General features: G+C 39.6%; 1 protein-coding gene across 9 annotated transcripts in view; it reads left to right on the top strand.

The window, feature by feature from the left end:
• Positions 1-19,321, top strand: part of LOC143021449 (uncharacterized) — a 90,790-nt gene that overhangs the window by 12,481 nt on the left and 58,988 nt on the right. For all 9 annotated transcript variants that reach the window (XR_012965992.1, XR_012965991.1, XM_076178939.1 and 6 more), the window contains 3 exons: positions 5,577-5,822; positions 14,865-15,770; positions 19,129-19,188. Coding sequence is in view for 7 of the 9 variants with exons in the window: in XM_076178932.1 (XP_076035047.1) it covers positions 5,577-5,822; positions 14,865-15,770; positions 19,129-19,188 (1,212 nt within the window). In the remaining 2 variants the exon portion in view is untranslated. The remainder of the gene's footprint in view (positions 1-5,576; positions 5,823-14,864; positions 15,771-19,128; positions 19,189-19,321) is intronic.

Genomic DNA, 19,321 nt, shown 5'->3' with positions numbered 1-19,321 from the left:
TTGGTAGGTTCTTCTTTATTTCCTCCTTTATATATAGGTACTATATTTGCTTTTTTCCAATCTTCTGGAACTTTTCCTTCTTTTAAGGAACTGCTTATTATGCTATGTATTTTGTCTGCCAGTTCATTCCTACATTCTTTCAGAATCCAGTTTGCTATTTCATCTGGCCCATGCGATTTTCTGACATCAAAATTACCCAAGTGTGTCAATATTTCATTCTTCGTTACTTCTATTTCTTCCATAGGGGGGACTTTTTCCTTCCACTCAATCTCTTCAGGTTGTATATTTTCCCTTGTAAACACTGATTTAAAATGTTTGTTCATAATTTCTGCCATTTCCATTTCCTCAGTGTATTCAACTCCCCCTTGTCTTAATTTCTCCAAGTCTTGTTTGTTTTTCAGTTTATTGTTTACAAATCTGTAGAATAGTTTTGGTTGATCTTTACACTTTTCTATAACATCTTTTTCATATTTTCTTTTTTCCTCTCTGCACTTTTGTACATATTCATTTCTATAACCAGTATATATTTTCCATTTTTCAGGTCTTCTGTCTTTTTTCCATCCGGTCCAGGCTTTGTCTCTTTTGTCTTTTAACTCCCTACAACTTTTGTTGTACCAGCATTTTACATATTCTTTTTCTTGTTTTTGTCTTGGGACATACTTTTCCACTCCTTCTTTGTAAATTTTTGTCAAAATATTCCATTTCTCTTCCACTGATGTTTCTTCTTTGTATATTTCTTCCCAGTTTTCTTGTTGGAAGAATTCTCTTATTTTATCAAAGTTTGTTTTTTCATACATCATTCTTCCTTTTCTATATTGTTCATTTCTTTTCATATATTTTTCTTCATTAAGTTCCAGTTCAATCAATATGTGGTCACTTTTACCTATTGGTGTTTTATATTCAATCTTGTCCACTATTCTAGGTTCAGATGTAATTATTAAGTCTAGCCTCGATGGTTCTTCTTCATTTCTATACCTAGTGTTCTCTTGTATCCATTGTGTCATTGAATGGTCAGTAATCATCTCAAGTAGAGCATTTCCCCATGAGTCATCACCACTCTTTACTGTCATTTCTTCCCAGCAGATTTCTTTGCAATTAAAGTCGCCCATCATAACTATTCTTCCTCCGTCTTCCATTATTTTAGTTAATGCTATCTTTGTGTCCTCTAACATACTTTTATGTTCATTCTCCTCGCATGAGGCTGTTTTCGGAGGCACATAGTTGATCACAAATTTTCTGCTCTTCTTATCTCGGTCTTCCACTTCTATCATAATCATCTCTACTGTATTCTTTCCATATATGACACCTTTCACGTTTATATCCTTCTTTGTCAGGAACATAACTCCACCCCCTTGTTTTTTCTCTCTGTTTCTAATCCAATAATTGTATGTATCATGTCCTACACTGTTGGGTGGTAGTGGGCCTTTTAATTTTGTTTCTACAATTCCCATTATGTCCGGTTCTTTTTCTTTCAAATAATCATTCAGTTCATTCAATCCTGTTATCAATCCATCTATATTTGTGTAAGACACTCTTAGTTTTCTGCCACTTCCATTGTGTTCTCTGTTTCCCTTATGTTTTTCTTTAGTATGTCGAACTGCTTTATTTTCATGTTCACTACTCTCCAATAGAATCTCTCTTTCTCTGACTCCGTTCTTTCCTCGTTTTTTGCCTTAGCTTCAATTCTTTTCTGTTTTTCTGCCTCTCTTTCCTCCTTATTCATTTCTCTTTTTATCCATACCTTTTTATATTGATCATTTGTTGCTAGTTTCCCTGTCTTGGATAGAATTTTCTCTGCCGTTGTTTGTGACCTGAATTTAATCTTAATTGGTCTGGTCTTATCTGTACTATATTTTCCGAGTCTGAATTTTTCCTCAATTTCCTTTATAATTTCTGGTTCATCTTCCTGGACTAATTTTAATAAACTGCTTACCCTTTCATTTTCCTCCTTGATTCTTGCGGTTCTATCTGGGTTATGTTTCTCTTCCATTCCTAATATAATTATACATTTCTTTTTGTCAGCTAATTCTCTTACTATATTCTCCTTCTGTCTCATCACTTTAATAACTGAGTCTTCATTATGTTCTTTCAATTGCTGTTTGACTATGTCAGTGAATGAAACCTTATTCCCTTCTTGAGTTATTCTCCAATTTTTAGCTTCTGTAGCTATTTTCTCACTGTTTTCATTACTATTCTTCTTCAATTTCTCATTCTCCTCCTTTACATTTCCTAACTGTCTTTTTAGGTCCTCTACTTCTTCAGTTAAGTTTCTGTTAGCCTTCTCTAGTTGTTCCAATCTTTCAATTCTTTGGAGAATGGAGCCTACATTACCTAACTTACGTTCCAAGTCCTCGATCACCTTATCAACTCTCTCCTCTAGTCTTATCAGTCTGGGGGGGGTTGTGTCCCCCCCACCCTCTTTAAATCCCTGGAACATATTCTCGTCACTTTCTACTGTATTTCTCCTCTCTATACTTCTAATCTTTACATTTTTATTTGCCATTTCGTCATCCGGTGGTCGTTTCATGTTGACCTTCCGCCCGTCTGCCTGGGCCAAGTCCTCCACATCCTCATTACCTTCCATTTCCCCAGTAATCCCTCCCCCTCTCCTCTTTCCTTACTTTCCCACTACCTCACGAGCAATTCCCCCCCCCCCTGCAAATACAAAAAGGCACTTCTCTTTGCGTTGGTATCCTCAATCTGCACTTTTCTTCAGAACGTTCTTCAAGCCGTCCGTTCGTTGAAAGTGTGTGTGTGTGTGTGTATAATTTGTAATCTATAACATTGGTCAACAAAGAATTTGTTCCAAGGAAAACAATAGCTGTAACCTATATGTTTTTGCATGCAGAATCCAAAAATAATGTCCAATTTTTTCCATCACCCACAGTTTTTGTGTTCCATGGTATGTTATGTTACATGTGTTACGTAGGATAAATTTCAATCAGGTGGTTGGCAACACTGCATGAGATTGTTATACTTTTGGCAGTATTGTGTTTGAAATGTTGGTGTGAGGTTGTGTAGTGGACATTTGTGTGGCAATAAGTTTGCAATATTGTACAGTAGCATACTCACCGTTCACCTTCACAATGCCAAGAAACTTTATAAGTCACCCAGACAATTTCTGCTTTATTTGCAGTGTATTAACATTCAAGTCACAAAGATGGTGTTTTATGCCATTGATTAAGAAGTGTTATGAACATTATTTAGGCAGAAAAGTGGGGGCCCAGGATAAAAGCTGGGCCCCTCATGTGTGTTGTGTAACCTGTGTCAGGCTTCTCACTGCATAGATGAAAGGTTCACTCCATATGCCTTTTGCCATCCCTATGGAGAGAACCAAAAGATCATACTTCAGATTGCTATTTCTGTATTACAAATATAAAATGTATAACAAAAACATCCAAGCATATTGTAAAATATCCTAATTTATCATCTGCTATGAGACATGCCTCACAGTCAAGACTTTCCTGTACCTGACCTTCCAAAACAAATGGAACTAAGTGATGATGAGTCAAGTGAAGAAGTTATGGAAAAAAATGGAACACATGTACTTTCAGCCAATCTATTCTTCAAGTGAACCACATTTATTGAATCAGGGAGATCTGAATGAACTTGTGTGGGATTTAAACTTAAAAAAAAAAGGAACTTCCAGGTTAAAGGGCTGGGATCCTCTCCAGAACGAATCCAAAGCTATATGATTTTGAACAGTTTTTCTCACTTGAGGATGGTGTAATGTTTTGCAATGATGTATATCCTGTTATAGAGGAAGTTAACCATAAATATGACAGGAATGAATGGTGCTTGTTTGCTGTTCAAAAGTGAGCATGAAAGCTGTTTTGCTCCACAGTGGAAATAAGTTTCCTTCTGTTCTTGTGGCCTTTGCAGCTAACATGAAGGAAACATGAGAGTATGAATCTTCTATTGCAAAAAAATAAGTATAAAGAACATAAATGGTATCTGTGGTGACCTTAAGGTTGTGGTACTTTTACTTGGAATGCAGCTGGATTACACAAAGTTTTGTTGCTTTCTCTGTGAGTGGGACAGTCAGGATAAGAAAAACCATTATGAAGAGAATGTGTGACCGAAACTGTCTCTTACCCTCAGGGAAGAAGAATGTTGTCAATCCTCCTCTTGTTTATTCAGAGATAATTTATCTGCCTCCTTTGCATATTAAGCTAGGGTTGATTTTTTTTTTTTTTTTTTTTTTTTTTTTACAAGTATGGATAGAACTGGCAAAAGATTCACAAAAATAATATTCAAAGAAAGTATTTTTGTTGGACCATATATTAGGGAGCTGATGAGAGACCAAAATTTTGATGAAGAGCTAAATGGTCTTGAAAAAGCTGTATGGCTGTCATTTAAGAAAATTTGCATAGCTTTTGGGGAATCACAAAGCAAATCTCACTCTATCTAGCCTAGTAACCCCCATCATACTTCTCAGACACTTCATCTCAAACACATTCAAGGAAATGAGGAAGTGAGGAGGAGAACAGGGGTGGAAAGGGAGCTGGGAGATAGGGTGGATGAAAGAGTATTAGGATGGTTTGGACACATGGAAAGAATGAGTGAAGAAAGACTAGTAAAGGAGGTATGGAAGGCAGATGTGGAGGGAGTGAACATGAGGGGACGTCCTAGGATGAAATAGATGGATGGGGTGAAGGGGGCTTTGGGGAAGAGGGGAATGTCGGTTGAGGAAGGACGGGAGAGGACTGAAGACAGGGGTGAATGGAGAATGGTTGTATATGGAAAATGTTGTGATGCATGAGGTGGATTGGACGGGGGAATGGGGGTGAGGTAGTGTGTGTGAGCAAAAATTTTGACGCAGCCCGAAGGGATTTCTCCCCGTCCTCTCCTTTATATGGGGGGACGGAGAGGGGGGGGTCGCCGATTTAATGAAGCGGCCTTGCTGTGGATGTGCTGTGTCCTGCGACACTGCTTCTGACCCAGGGCAGTGGACAGGGTGCAGGGATGACCCGTCATCTAGGAGGTGCTAAGATGGGAGGGAGGGTGGAGGGGTGTGGAGTGTTTTCGGGGATGAAATGGGTGGGAATGTTTTTGTGCCTTGTCCTTTTTGGCTACCCCCCTTGTAAGGGGGAGGAAAGCCTTGGTATATATGTATATGTACAAAGCAAATAACTATTCTGAAATGATGGATGATGCTGTGATGCATGAGAGAAAGTGGGGGATGGGGGGTGAGGAAGTATGTATTAGAAATGAATTGATGCAGCGCAAAGGGATTTCTCCCCATCTTCTCCTTTTCTACATGAGGGGATGGAGAGCTGGGATCGCTGAATTAATGAAGCCGCCTTGTTGTGGATGTACTGTGTCTTGCAACACTGCATCTGACCCAGGGCAGTGGAAAATTTGCAGGGATGACCTGTCATCCAGGAAGTGCCAAGATAAGAGGGAGGGAAGAGGATAGAGGGGAGTGGAGTATGTAGGGGATGGAATGGGTGGGAGTGGTTTTTATGCCTTTGTTTTTTGGCTACCTCCCATATAAGGGGGGAAAAAGTCTTTGGTATATGTATGATTAATAATTAAACAAATTGAACTTTATTTTTCTCATTTTCTCTTAATAGGAAAGATTTGCAATGGCAAAACAAAGAAACTTGTTTCAAAGTTCAGATCAAAGGAAAGGCCCACTAAGGATGCTTTGCAGAAGGAAGGGACAGAGAGTGTCAAGTTGAGTTCACCATTTAAGAAGGCAGAAGATGATGGCTGTTGCCCTTTATGTCAGATGCCATGGACATATTACCAGGCCACTGGCAAATCTTTCCATTTGCACACAAATGAATGCTTAATTCATAATACAAGTTATTTACCAGGTAAGTAAAACTGATTGTATAATTTTGTTACTTGGTGTTAGTGTGTGTAGTTATGATAATTGATAATAATTGTCCCCTTGAGTTTCACTAAGCGGAAACCCACAGCTGGCAACATTCTAAAACCACCCACAGGTCTCTGAGAAGAAACTTAGACTATTTTATATTTTATTGATGTGGGACTGTTTCGTTGTCACCAGCTGGAGTTGGAGGAGGAAACCTGTTACCAGTTGTCAGCTGTGTATTAAAAGATGTAACAAATAAAGTTGCGGTTGATGGAGATCTTAGGTCTAGTCTGGAGAAGGAGTGTCAGTTTCTCAGGGCTGCACCTCCTGATAGAGGTGAAGGGGGTTGACAGATTTTGAAGATGAGCACCTCCATTGTGCATTTTACAGGACCACCAAAACCAAGTACCCATCATTGGTACCCATGTGTAGTCATTGCTTGGCAATTGATGTAGCGGCAACATTTTTTGTATAGAGTAATTTTGGGTAGTTTGACTCACTTTAGGCTATTTTTCATTGGACAAAGGTCTGTAGATCTAGGACAATTTAAAAGAATTATTGTATCAGTCTTTTTGTTGCCCCAGATCTTTCTTGCAGGAGACCAACAGCTACCTGATAACTGGCAGCAGCCACTGGATTGATCCACAAATCACTCAAAGAATAAATATTGTTTTGTTGTCTGAGTATGGCTTGGGTGGGACTGTTTAAGATGAGGTGTTTGGTGTACTTTGTATAACAGTGCATCTGGGCAGTTTGTTTCTTTGGCCAGGCCTATTCTGTGTTTGTGTTTAGTGCTGGATGGTGACCAGAACAGTTGTGGTAGTGTGATTCTTACTTCTCTCCAAGTAACTGGCAACAGCCACTGGATATGCCCTTAAATCACTCAAGAAAGAAATATTTTGTCGTTGTCTGGGTGTAGCTAGATTGGGGCAGTGTAAGGTGAGGTATTTTGTGTCCTCAGTGTGATGATTGCATTTGGGGCAGTTTGTTTCTGTGGCCAGGCCCATCCTGTGCTGGTATTGTTTGAGTACTGGATGAGGACCTGAACACAGTCATGTAAGTATGGTTCTTGCTTTTCGTTGGAGGATTCTTCTGTGGGGCTAACATGTGGAGGGTTTATTAGAGGAGGAAGCTGTGTGGTTGGTCTTGGAATGCCTGTTTTGTGATCGGAGATGTTATTGTTGTCATTCCCTAGACTGTCTGGGTGAATAGTCGTGTCTCTCTGGGAAACACCATGGCTGTAACAGGGTTTTTCCCTCTAATCCCTTATAAAGTATTATGTTGTGTTGTTGGCATACATAATTGTGTACACTGCAGTCTTTCATAATGTGTTGGGGTAAAGTGTTACATCCTTGATGGTTATCTGTGATGCAGTCATCCAGCCACCTCTGATAACTTAGAGAGGGCTTCCTCCACACCCACCAAATACCAGCCTCCGGAAACATATTCATAATCATATCACTCACCGCTCCATTAACACACTGAAAGACAACACACTGCTGCATGCCAGACCCCCTGATATCCACCCTTCTGAATCCTCTCTCCCACAAAAGGACAGAGTCCACCTGGCCAGACTGCAGTGCGGCCACCACCCAGCACTTCTAAGCTACCAGAAGAGGCTGGATGACCGCATTGTGAACAGCTGCCCAGGATGTAACACATCACCCCATACCATACAACACATAATGGAAGACTGCATTATACACAATCATGCACGCAAACAACACAACATACACTCTATAAAGGATTTGTGGGAAAACCCAGTTTCGGCTGTGGTATTCCTTGGGGAGATGGGACTGCTCGGACAGACAGTCTAGGGAACGACAACAACAACAACAACTTGGAGAGGGTGGCTACACTGCATCCTGGCTAGGTGGACTCTGTCATCTTGGGGGAGAGAGGATTCAGAGCGATGGATATCGGGAGTTGGGCATGCAGCAGTGTTTTGTCTTTCAGTCCATTGATGGAGCAGTGGGTATTATGCTTTTGGATGTGGGTGTCTGGTGGATGTGGAAGAAGAGAAGAGAGCATTTTTGTGTAATATTGGTATTTGGGTACTGTTTTGAGGTTTCTTGGCATGTGTAGATGTTCTTCCATATAGTGTAGTGGGTGTTTGTGGAGGCTATAGTAAGTTTTTGTGTGCCTCTCATGTCAAGGGGATTCTTGACTTTGAGGACTTTTTTTTCCTCGTGTAAATAGTCCATAGGTGTTGTATTTGTGCAGCTTGTAATTACTTTTAGGGTGTTGTGGTATGTGAGGTTAGGGGACCATGTAGGGCTCTTATAATTCATCATTGAGCATATATATTGTTTGTATACTCTAGTGGTAGTTTCTTTGCTGTATTCAAATGTTGTAGCTGCAAGTGATTTAAGCGCATTTAGTCTAGGTGTGCGTTATGTTTGTGATGTGTTGTTTGAATGACATGGATGTGTAATATGTTACATCAAGAATCTTGGTTGAATGTGTGTGAGGTATGAGGGTGTTGTGATCTGAGTGTAAATGTGTTTTTGTATGTGTGTTCTGTGGTGTAAGTGGAGGGTTGTTGTTGATATTTGAGTAGTGTGCTGCTGGTGCAGTATTTTGTTGCATTCATTTCGTTGTGGTTGTGTGATGTAAGGTAAGGTGAGCACAATGATTTAGCAAGAGAATTAGTCTCTCTCTCTCTCTCTCTCTCTCTCTCTCTCTCTCTCTCTCTCTCTCTCTCTCTCTCTCTCTTCTGTATGTGTGTGTGTGTCAGATATGCAACATGAAAAATGGTCACATTATCCTAGCTTTGAATTATGGCTAAGAATCTCATATGTATGGGGTAGGTTAACAACTTTCTTCAAAAGAGGTAGTACCTGTGTTACAATATTTAACTATATTTTGTTATATTTTAATTTCATATTGTTATGTCATTTGTTGCTTTCTTTTAATTGTGCAACAAGGTAAATGTTAACATTCACCTAGCTTTGAATTATGGCTAAGAAACTTGCATGTATGGAGTAGATTAGCAACTTTCTATGTTACAAAGTTAAATTATATTTTGTTGTATTCTAATTATGTTATGTTATGGATAGAGTGAGAAATGAGGTGAGGAGGAGAGTGGGGACAGAAAAGGAGATGTCATATAGGTTTGATGAAAGAGTAGAATTGGGATGGATTGGATACATGGAAAAGTGAAGAAAGAATAGTAAAAAGAGGTGTGGAAGGCAGAGGTGGAGGGAGTGAATATGAGGGGATGACTGAGGATGAGATAGATGGATGGGGTGAAAGGGGTGTTAAGCAAGAGGGGAGTGTCTGTTGAGCAAGGAAGGGAGAGAGCAGGAGATAAGCGTGAGTGGAGAATGGGTCTGTGTAGATGATACTCTGATGCAAAGAAGGGAGATGGTGAGGGATAGGGAGTGGTTATGTGTGAATGATATTTTGACACAGCCCAAATGGATTTTTGTCTCTTCTTATTCTGCACAAGGGGATGGAGAGTGGAGGTCACCAATTAATGGATAAGAACACCACATAAATACTGTTTTGCATAAATGTATGGTAAATCACATTAGATTTTTTTTTTTTTTTTTTTTTTTTCTCTTTTCTTTTTCTTTCTTTCTTTCTTTCTTTCTTCCTTTCTCCTCCTGGATTTCAATATACCCCATGAAATAAAAATACCAAGCTATTTTTTATCTCTATCCTAACATCCATCACCTACAAAAAACTGATCACCAGTGCCAACTTCTGTTGACATATTACCACGTATTGCAAAATCGAACATGGCAGACTCAACACAAACAGATTACTTCTCAGATTGATAATTAAAAATTCTTCTACTTTAAGTGATAGAAGATAGGTTTATTGGCAATAGGATACACATATATAGAAATACAATGTATAAAATTGCGAGGATAACACAATAAAGCATATGAAACTTATTTCCAGTGTGGTTCTTTTAAAAACAGACTCCAGATACATTTAAACAAGTAGTAATATAACTAAGAACATGTTAAATTGTAATAAGTACTGTAAATAATAATCCTTTACATATCTCATTATGTAAAGAAAGAAAAAGATAATGTATATAGCTAATAATAGAATATGTTAATCATATCTTGTAGCTAAGTTCAGGTGTCAACACCAAGGTCTGTCTGGGGACACACCACTCCCACATCTCTGCCCAAGCCTCACATAGTGGAGCTGATCTGCATTTGAGGTTGTTGCTGATCTTGATGAGTTTGGGCTTTTGGGCTATGTGGGATTGGAGGCTCAGCTGGGATGTTGGCCAAGAATTTGTCTAGCCTCCTCTTGAAAGCCTCTGTGCTGACTCCAGTTGGGAGACAGTTGAAGAATCTGGGGCCAGTCCAGGTGAAGCTTTCCTCCTGGATCATCTTCAGTCACTGGGAGCAGCTGTTTTGTGGACCCTCTTTTATAGGTTATACCAAACTTGGGGTGATGTTTCTCTTTGATACCACTTCCTTCTTTTTGTGATGGGTTTGATGCTGTGCCCTCCATGAATTTCCAGACATAAATCTCTATATGTTCTCTGGATCTCTGCAGTGAAAAGAGCTTGAGGAGATTTAACCTCTCCCAGTAATTTAGGGAGGCCCCAACCAACCTCTTCATAAATACCATCTGGACCTGCTTGAGCGCTTGTCCTTGCCTTTGTGTGGAGACCATAGCTGGCATACATACATTGGCACTACTAGGGTCTTCCACAGGTAGCAAGTGCTTGTAGCTTGTACACTACTTATAAATGATAATCTTTAACATAACTCATCATGTAAAGAAAGAAAAAACAAATGGCACCTGAGTGTTAAACAATATACATACTTATACCAAGGGCTTTTTTTTTTCCTACAAGGGAAGTAGCCAAAGTCATACATGTGTACATATACCAAAGGCTTTTTCTTCCTTATAAGGGAAGTAACCAAAAAACAAAAGCATAACATCCACTCCCGCCCATTCCACTCCCATTCACCACTCCTCCCTCCCTCTTATCTTGACTCCTCCTGGATGATGAATCATCCCTGCATTATGCTTATCACCCTTGGTCATAAGTAATGCAGCACAGCACATCCATAGCAAGACTGCTTCATTGAATCGGCGACCCATTCTCTCTGAACCTTCCTGCAGAAAAAGAGAAGACAAGGAGAAATCTATTTGGGCTGCGTCAAAATATCATTCACACATAACCATTCCCTAACTTCCCCCACCAACTCACTTTCATGCATCACAGTATCATCTATACATAGTCATTCTCCACTCGCCCCTATCTTCTGCCTTCTCCCTTCCTTCCTCAACAGACATCCCTCTCTTGCTCAATGTCCCATTCACCCCATCCATCCATACATCTTTTACTAATCTTTCATCACTCATTCTTTCCATGTGTCCAGTCATCCCAATATACTCTTCCATCAACCCTATCTTCCATCTTCTTTTCCACCCCCACTCTCCTCCTCACCTCTTTGTTTCTCACTCTATCCGACCTTGAAACCCCTACCCCCTACCACACTTCTCAGACATTTCATCTCAAACACGTGTAAACTCTTCCTCTCTTATGATCCATGTATCTATCTCATACAATGCTGTTGGGGCAGAGATATGGAGCATTACTTTTAATTTTAAAAGTACACTACATAATTCACTTTGAATCCACTCCTCTTTATCATCAGTGCCAGTCTCACTCATCTCATCCCAAGTCTGTTTTGCATGCACTGTACAGGTCCATTCGAATACCTGAAAGTACATACAACCACTCCTCATTTAATGACGACAATTCGGACCACCGTCGCCGTCGTTAACCGAATTGGTCGTTAAGCGAAAGTGTATACATATACGTACATGTACTGTATGTACAATGTCCAGCAATACATGTATCTTTATTTTCGTGTATTTTCCCTCTTTTATACAGTACATTAAAGCTTTATGGTTTTCATAGTATAGAAAGCCCTCAAATAACGCGGTGGTTAGGTTCCTGAAATTACCGTGTATGACCAAATCTGTGTATGCTGACATTCCATATTAAATATTTTTTTAGTTTCGACCATGGGCGCAATATAGCAATAGAAAATTAATTATTAATTTTGTGAATCAACATAATATGCAATTTTGTGGGCGGAAATGAAAATAAAGAATACCTTGCTACAAGCAAATATGCTAATGAATGAAGTTGGTAGCATAGGATCGGGACGCCATCTTGTCATCTGTCAATTGACGGCCTCGGTACTTCCGACAGTACCTCGCCAGGTACATTTTCTTGAAGGAATGTTATGGAGCGGAGATACATGCATTCCTTCAAGCTGCAAGAACTTTGTATACCCCGCAAGCTGAGAGAGTGGTTGAAAAGCCCGCCAACGTTTATCACGACGAAGACAACGAGGACGAGCCGGATGACATTTAATTTGCAGGTAATGATTTATTAAACACAGGTTAGGTTAGTTTAGTTTAGGTTAGATGAATTTATCGTCCTTTCATTTCTTCGATGTCGGCATCTATCATAACAAACATGGCGTACCATTTGTCCGACATGACTTCGGTACTTACGAAATCTGTTTTAGCACTTTTTTTTTTTCCGCTCACAAAATTGCATATTACGTTGATACATTATAATTTACAAAATTAATAATTAATTTTCTATTATTATATTAAGCCCATGGTCAAAACTAAAAATTTACCAGTACCGGTATATACTGTACCCCAGGTAGTTTTTGCAGCTTGCAGGATGGTTATGTAGACCTAAGCTTCAGAACACTTTACCTCACAGCTAATATCCACCGTACAAGTTCATTTATAACATACAAATTTGGCTAATATCCACCGTACAAGTTCATTTATAACATACAAATTTGCCTCAGCCAACTTATCGTACACAACGTCGTAACTTTGGGAGATTTACGTTAAACGAATATTGGTCTGTCATAAAGCCCGTCGTTACTCCACATTGTCGTTAAATGAGGAGTGGTTGTACATACATGCATATACCAAGGCCTTTTCCCCCTTACAAGGGAGGTAGCCAAAAAGGAAAAGGCATAAAATCAATCCCACCCATTCCATCCCTGAAAACACACCTGAAAGTAATGTAGATAAAACTGGTGTTCAGCTTCAAGTAAAAATGGTGAACTGAAAACTATATGTAGATGTATCATTCTTATTCCTCCAAATTAATTGTCAAGTTCACTACAACAGAAATATGGGCTGACTGATTATCATACCAACTGACTGTACAAGAGGACGAACTTGCACCTTAACTGATCAATATTTTGCCCTTCTACTCACACTTTTGACAATCTGCACTGCAGCATCTCCATGGGTGTTGGGGACTGGCTCAGGCTTATGGGGTGTAGTTGTGGGCTTAGGATCAACCTCTTGTTCCAAGATTTTGGTCTTTTCAGAAGCTGTAAGTGGCACATCAGTTGTCTGAAATATGAAGTACACTGGCCATTAAAATTCACATCAGGCTATGTGAAACATAGGCCTAGGCATACATGGCCACTGCAAAAATGCACTAATCCAAGGAGGTAGGCCTAGGTCTATATACCTCCATGGGATATCATTATCACATTCATGCATCATGTCATGACACACTGACGTTCATATCTTTCAGCTTAGTTTTTCTGAGGATATTAATTTCACCAAATATACAAAGGAAAATCTCTTACCCTTTTTCTGTTCCTATTGGCAAATAGACTTCTAATTTTAGGTGTCTGCAATTGTTTGGGCTGGAGTAGTACACATGCAGTGGCAGTAATAATTTGACTCTTGGTGGTAGTAAAGATTGTCCCATGTCTTGGCATTTAGGCATGAGGTCTGGATTTGTATAAACATACTCAACTAGCCTCCAATGTGTCGTTTTTGACTGCCTCAAGGTTGGTGCCTGGGTGCCAGAGATGACAGAGCACTAGAATGTGTCTCTCTCTTGGTTCAAGAACTCAAATGTACAAATATTGTCCCTTGGTTTCAATTTGCTAAAATTCCAAGCTGCACATCATGTTCCCCCCTCTTTTTTTGACCATTTGGACATCGTAAAAAGGGAGAGAAATTGAGAAAAATAGAATTAAAAATTCACACCGCAGTTCTGCATGTCCTTTGTACTGTAAATGGTGGCTTTATTTTTAGAAACATGGTAATACATAAAAAAACAACCACTATTCCCAACTTTTGTAGCAGACTATTTGTCTAGGTGAAATAGAAATACTGATAAAAACATTGGATAACTCCAGGATGATAGAAAAACAAATTTAGTGTATTTATTTATGCATACATACATATACCAAGGGTCTTTTCCCCCTTACAAAAGAGGTAGCCAAAGTCAAATGGCAAAAATCCACTCACACCCATTTCATCTCCACACACTCCAGTCCCATTCACCATCCCTCCCTCCTGCTTTTCTTGGCTCCTCCTGGATGACGGGTCATCCCTGCATCCTGCCCATTGCCCTAGGTCAGAAACAATGCAGCAAGACAGCACATCCAGAGATAGACCACGTCATTTAATCTGTGACCCCTCCTCTCTGTCCCCTCATGCAGAAAAAAAGATGGTGAGAAATCACTTCAGGCTGTTTCAGAATATCACTCACACATACGCCCAAACCCCCCCACCATCCCCCACCTACTCCCTTCCATGCATCACAGCATCCTTGCCCAGCTTTCTCCAGTCACCCATATCTTCTGTCTTCTCCCTTCCTCAACAGACATTTCCCTCTTTCCCAATGTGCCTTTTATCCCATCCACCCACCTCATCCTCAGTTGCCTCCTCATATTCACTAGATGGTATTTATTTATATATAATCAAAAAGTCAGTTGGGAAAATTTGGGTTTGAAAATTGTGATGTATTATTCCTCTAAGTAAAGCTGCCTTGCTGTGGATGTAGTGTGTTTTGCTACATTGTTTCTGACCCAGGGCAGTGGGCGAGGTACAGGGATGACCTGTCATCCATGAGGAGCTAAGAGGAGAGGGAGGAAAGAGGGGTGGATGGAAGTGAAATAGGTGGGAGTGGGTACATGCCTTTTGACTTGTAAGGGGGAAAAGCCCATGATAGATAGAATGTTTTATTCAAGAATATCTTGATTTTCAGACTGCAAATATGGTACTAGGTGCAGTGAGGTGATGCAAGATCACTTTTGGAAATTCAATCATTCCCTCTTGGCAAGTGTGAGGTCTTATGGAAATAACTCAGAAGTGGAACAGCATGAAAATAGGTATGAGCCTGAAGTGATACTGAAAATTAAAAGTGAAGTGGATGAATTGGAGGTTGGAGATGAACTGATTGACGAACATATAATACCAGGACCTTCAGGGTGGAAGCCAAAGAACGTTGAGACCGTGAATACTGATGAAGCTGCTTCTGAAAGTTGTAGCACTGTTGTATTTGGAGGAAAGAAATCGCCTATACTTTTCAATTTGCCCCAAACTGGATTTTGTGATGTGAAGGCCACCATGAATGGACCAGTGGAAGAAAGTATAAGTAGAGATGATGCACCCACAGCTTTTGACATGTCTAATGTTGCACATTTTGACCTGGATGCCCCCTTGAGTGAAGCAGAGGTTAATAGTATAGGTGCTAGTGATGTGACTGTAGAGGGAAGTAAACCTAGCTTGCCTTATTCTGTTGAGAAAAGGAGAATTAACTTTACTGCTGTAACTTTACAAAATAGTTATGTACCTATAGATGGTATTCATAGTGGGGAAAATTTGAGTGGCAAGGAGGAAGCAGAGGATGGGGATAAGTGTTCTGCATCACCTGGAATAATGATTGGTTCAGAAGATGAAGATGTGAATGGTCTTGTAGGTAAAGTACTTGATAAGTATGGTACTCAGTATGAGGAATCAAATGAAGTAAACAGTAGAAATGTAAAGAATATGGAAAAGGCTTCATCAGAATTACCTCCAACTCCAAACCAAAATAAGAAGTGTCGTAGTTCGTCTCAAGAGAAGAAATGTGTTCACATTCACTTCCACATATCACCTTACAAAACTAAAAGTAAGTGTTCAAGACTCCTTGTCAGAAAAAGTTTTTATATTTTGAGTTGTTTTATTTAGTTGAGTTAATGCCAGTTCAAACTTTAACTTAATCCTTGCGTACATTGTATATGTTTGTAAGTTTTCATTCCATGACCATGTGTGGCACCCTAACAGACACCCTAGCATGCTCAACAAAACAATTTCTCTGGCAGTTTTCCTCCCCTAGAAAGCTGAAAATAGACATGAATCATATATCACAAGATTTATAATGAAATTATATATTTGACAACATAAAAAATGTATAGATATTTCTGTACCAAATACTCAAGGCACAATCACCACACAAAAGACAGAACATGTCATTTTACACTGTCCTGTCTTTAAGACAAGGGCATGGAATGAAGTTCATTATTAAATGTTGTCAGACATGGAAAACAATTGAACAGAGTAGTAATATAACCCTTGTGGGAGACTGATTGTAAACAGGGAAATCGGGAAGCTGTACTAATGAAAATTCCTTGGTAATACTATATTAAATGTTGCAATGGATAACAGTGATTGTCCAAAAGGACAGAAGTGCTGGTAAACTACAGTCCACAACAACAAATGTGTATCTCTATACCAAAAAGCTTCTTCCCCCTAACAAGTGAGGTAGCCAGCCAAGGTATACATCTACCCTGCACCCATCCAACACCTATTTGTTTCCCTTTAAAAAAAAAATTTTTTTAGTTCCTCATGGAGGAAGGGCCATCCCTATACCCCCACCCATTACCTGAGCTAGAAGAAGTTAAACAAGACACAGCGCCTCGAGAGCAGGACCCAACAGCTGAAGCTGGTTTATCCCACTGCTTCATTTACACGTCAACTCTCCCTCCTCATCCCTTCATGAGTAAATGGAGAAGACAAGGAGAAATCTCTTTGGGCCATGTCTGTTTATCATTCATTCACGACCATTCTTTACTCACATCTATTACTCATCCATCCACAACCATTCTCCACTCATGTCTATCTCTTCCTCAACAGATATTCCCCTTTTATCCAAGGTTCCCTTCACCCCATCCATTGGGTGTCTGTTAGGGTGCCTTAAGCTAGCTCTCTCTCTCTCTCTCTCTCTCTCTCTCTCTCTCTCTCTCTCTCTCTCTCTCTCTCTCTCTCTCTCTCTCTCTCTCTCTCTCTCTCTCTCTCTCTCTAATTACATTGGTTTACAAAAATTTTCATTTTGCTCTAAGGCATGGTGAATTCAAATTTCTGAACAGTTTTGCTCTACCTCTAGTTTTTGTGCTTTGATATATCCCATTTTAATTATACATCCATATACCAAAGGCTCTTTCCCCTAATAAGGGAGATAGCCAAAAAACAAAGGCATGAAATCCACTCCCACCCATTCCATCACCACCTACTCCACTCCCATTCACCCCACTTCCTCCCTCTTATCTTGGCTTCTCCTGGATGATGGGTTATCTCTGCATCTCATCCACTGCCGTGGATCAGAAGCAGTGTCGCAAGACACAGCACATCCACAGGAAGGCCGCTTCATTAAATCAGTGACATCCCCATATACAGAAAAAGAGAAGACTGGCAGAAATCCCTTCGGGCTGTATCAAATTATTTTTTCACACATACTCCCTCACCCCTTATCCACTCCCTTTCACCCATCACAGCATTTAAATTATACTGCATATAAATTCAAAATATAATATGTTTATTTTATCTCTTACAATGGCATATCGTAGAAGAAAGAGCATAGGTATAGAACATTGAGGGAACTAAAATACTTGGATAATGCAGTACACATAAATCATAGTTTACCAGACCATTAGAAGTGAGTTTTTTGGGCTGTCGTGTCCTTTGCTTCCAGAATGTCATTCAAGTCCATCCTGCAGAAGTCCCTCATCATGCTTGGGTGCCACTTGCCATGGTAGTTTCCCTCCATCTCAGGAATATCTTGGTGGAACCCTTTTCCATACTTATCACTCACTGCTACAAGGTTTGGAAGGAAGAAGTTGAGGTGGGAGTAGAGGAAGTGAATGTTAAGTGACATTTGGCACCACATATTTTCGCAGGACAGTAACAGCTTCTCAATACACTCTTGGTAATCTTGTACCCTTGTGTTACCAAGGAAGCCATGTAGACTGACATAAATGATTACCATGGTCTCAGTTCCTTTAAGGTAAGAAGCTCCTCAAATCCTTCAGCACCTCTTGGACCTGAGGTCTGATGAAGATGCTCTCCTTTAGCTTAGTAGGACTTGACCTGGGAATTGAGTACACAAGTGTTGAAAGGCAGCACTATTTAGTCCATGGGCTTCATGAAATTGTTGATTAGACCAAGCTTGATATGAGGAAGAAGCTCCTTGTTTATGTCCTCTAGAGGATTTTCTTAGGCACTGTGTTCACTAAGCATGAAAGTGCTCCTAGGCCCCCAGTCCTTCTGCTTGTAGTGTTTGGACACAGCCTGACTGTACCAGAGACAGAAAGCAACAGTACATTGTGAAGCCTGCTTGCATACCCATAAGGAACCCAATGAGGTCCTTGCAGAGACTCCACTGGTACTGGTTGTACTTGACAGATTCCAAAAGGAGCTACATATTGTTATACAACTCCTTCAGATGGACTGAGTGGGCAATGGGGATGCTGAGGTATTTAATTTCTTTTTAAAAGTCAACAATTTCTAAAATTTCTAATTAAAAAAAAACAATATCCTAAACAGGACACATCTGGTAGCCTTAGATGCATGTCCACATTTATGTGCATGTATACATATATAACTCAAAAACTAGATATGATGAGTTATTGGTTTTGTATCTGAAATCAGCACCCTAAAATTGGGCTAGAACAAAAAAAAATTTGCTTGCCTCAATTATTCTATAAACCAATGTTATTGTTTACATATTCCCAAACCATCCCATTATTCTTTGATTTACCCTTTCTGCCAGCTTCCTTTTCACCATTTTTCTCTATCTCTTCTCATTATTTCTCACTCCATCCATTCTTGTGGCCACATATTATTCACATGGAGCCAAGAATGGCTCCATGTGAATATAATTTCTAGATCTCTGCAACAACTCACAGTCCTCATTCTTCACTCGTCTCTTGATCTTTTCATCATTTGCAAATATGTGTGTTTATATGTGTGTATTTCTAACCCAGGAGCATGGCTTCTGCCCAAAATGGAATAAAATAATTTGGTGTTAGCCAGAACAAAAGTTATAAAGATACTGTTGCAGGAAAGGCATTAGTTGAGGTAACCCTTTCAGCATGGAAAATCCTGCTTTAAGCATGAATAAAATTGTCAGCCATCAACCATAACAAAACTTGTAAAGGTGCCAACACAGCAAAGGATTGGGTGAATTTATTTTGTAATTTTTTTGGCTTCAGACACACCAGCAATTCAGCCCAGCATTCGTGACTTTTTAATGCGTACGGAGCCTCCTGCAGGTAATTATTGTCAAGGATAAATTCCAAGTATCAGGATTGAAGTACTTTATTTTTAACAGAGATTAATTAATTATTCATTTGACAGAAATTAGGTATTTATAGAAATAGTTTCAGTATTGACCAATCATAAAAA

Source organism: Oratosquilla oratoria, chromosome 42 (assembly GCF_046742065.1).
Source record: "Oratosquilla oratoria isolate Oo_2021 chromosome 42, ASM4674206v1, whole genome shotgun sequence".
Classification (NCBI taxonomy): domain Eukaryota; kingdom Metazoa; phylum Arthropoda; class Malacostraca; order Stomatopoda; family Squillidae; genus Oratosquilla; species Oratosquilla oratoria.
The sequence above is the reverse complement of the archived record's forward strand: the minus strand, read 5'-3'. Positions and strand labels throughout refer to the sequence as shown.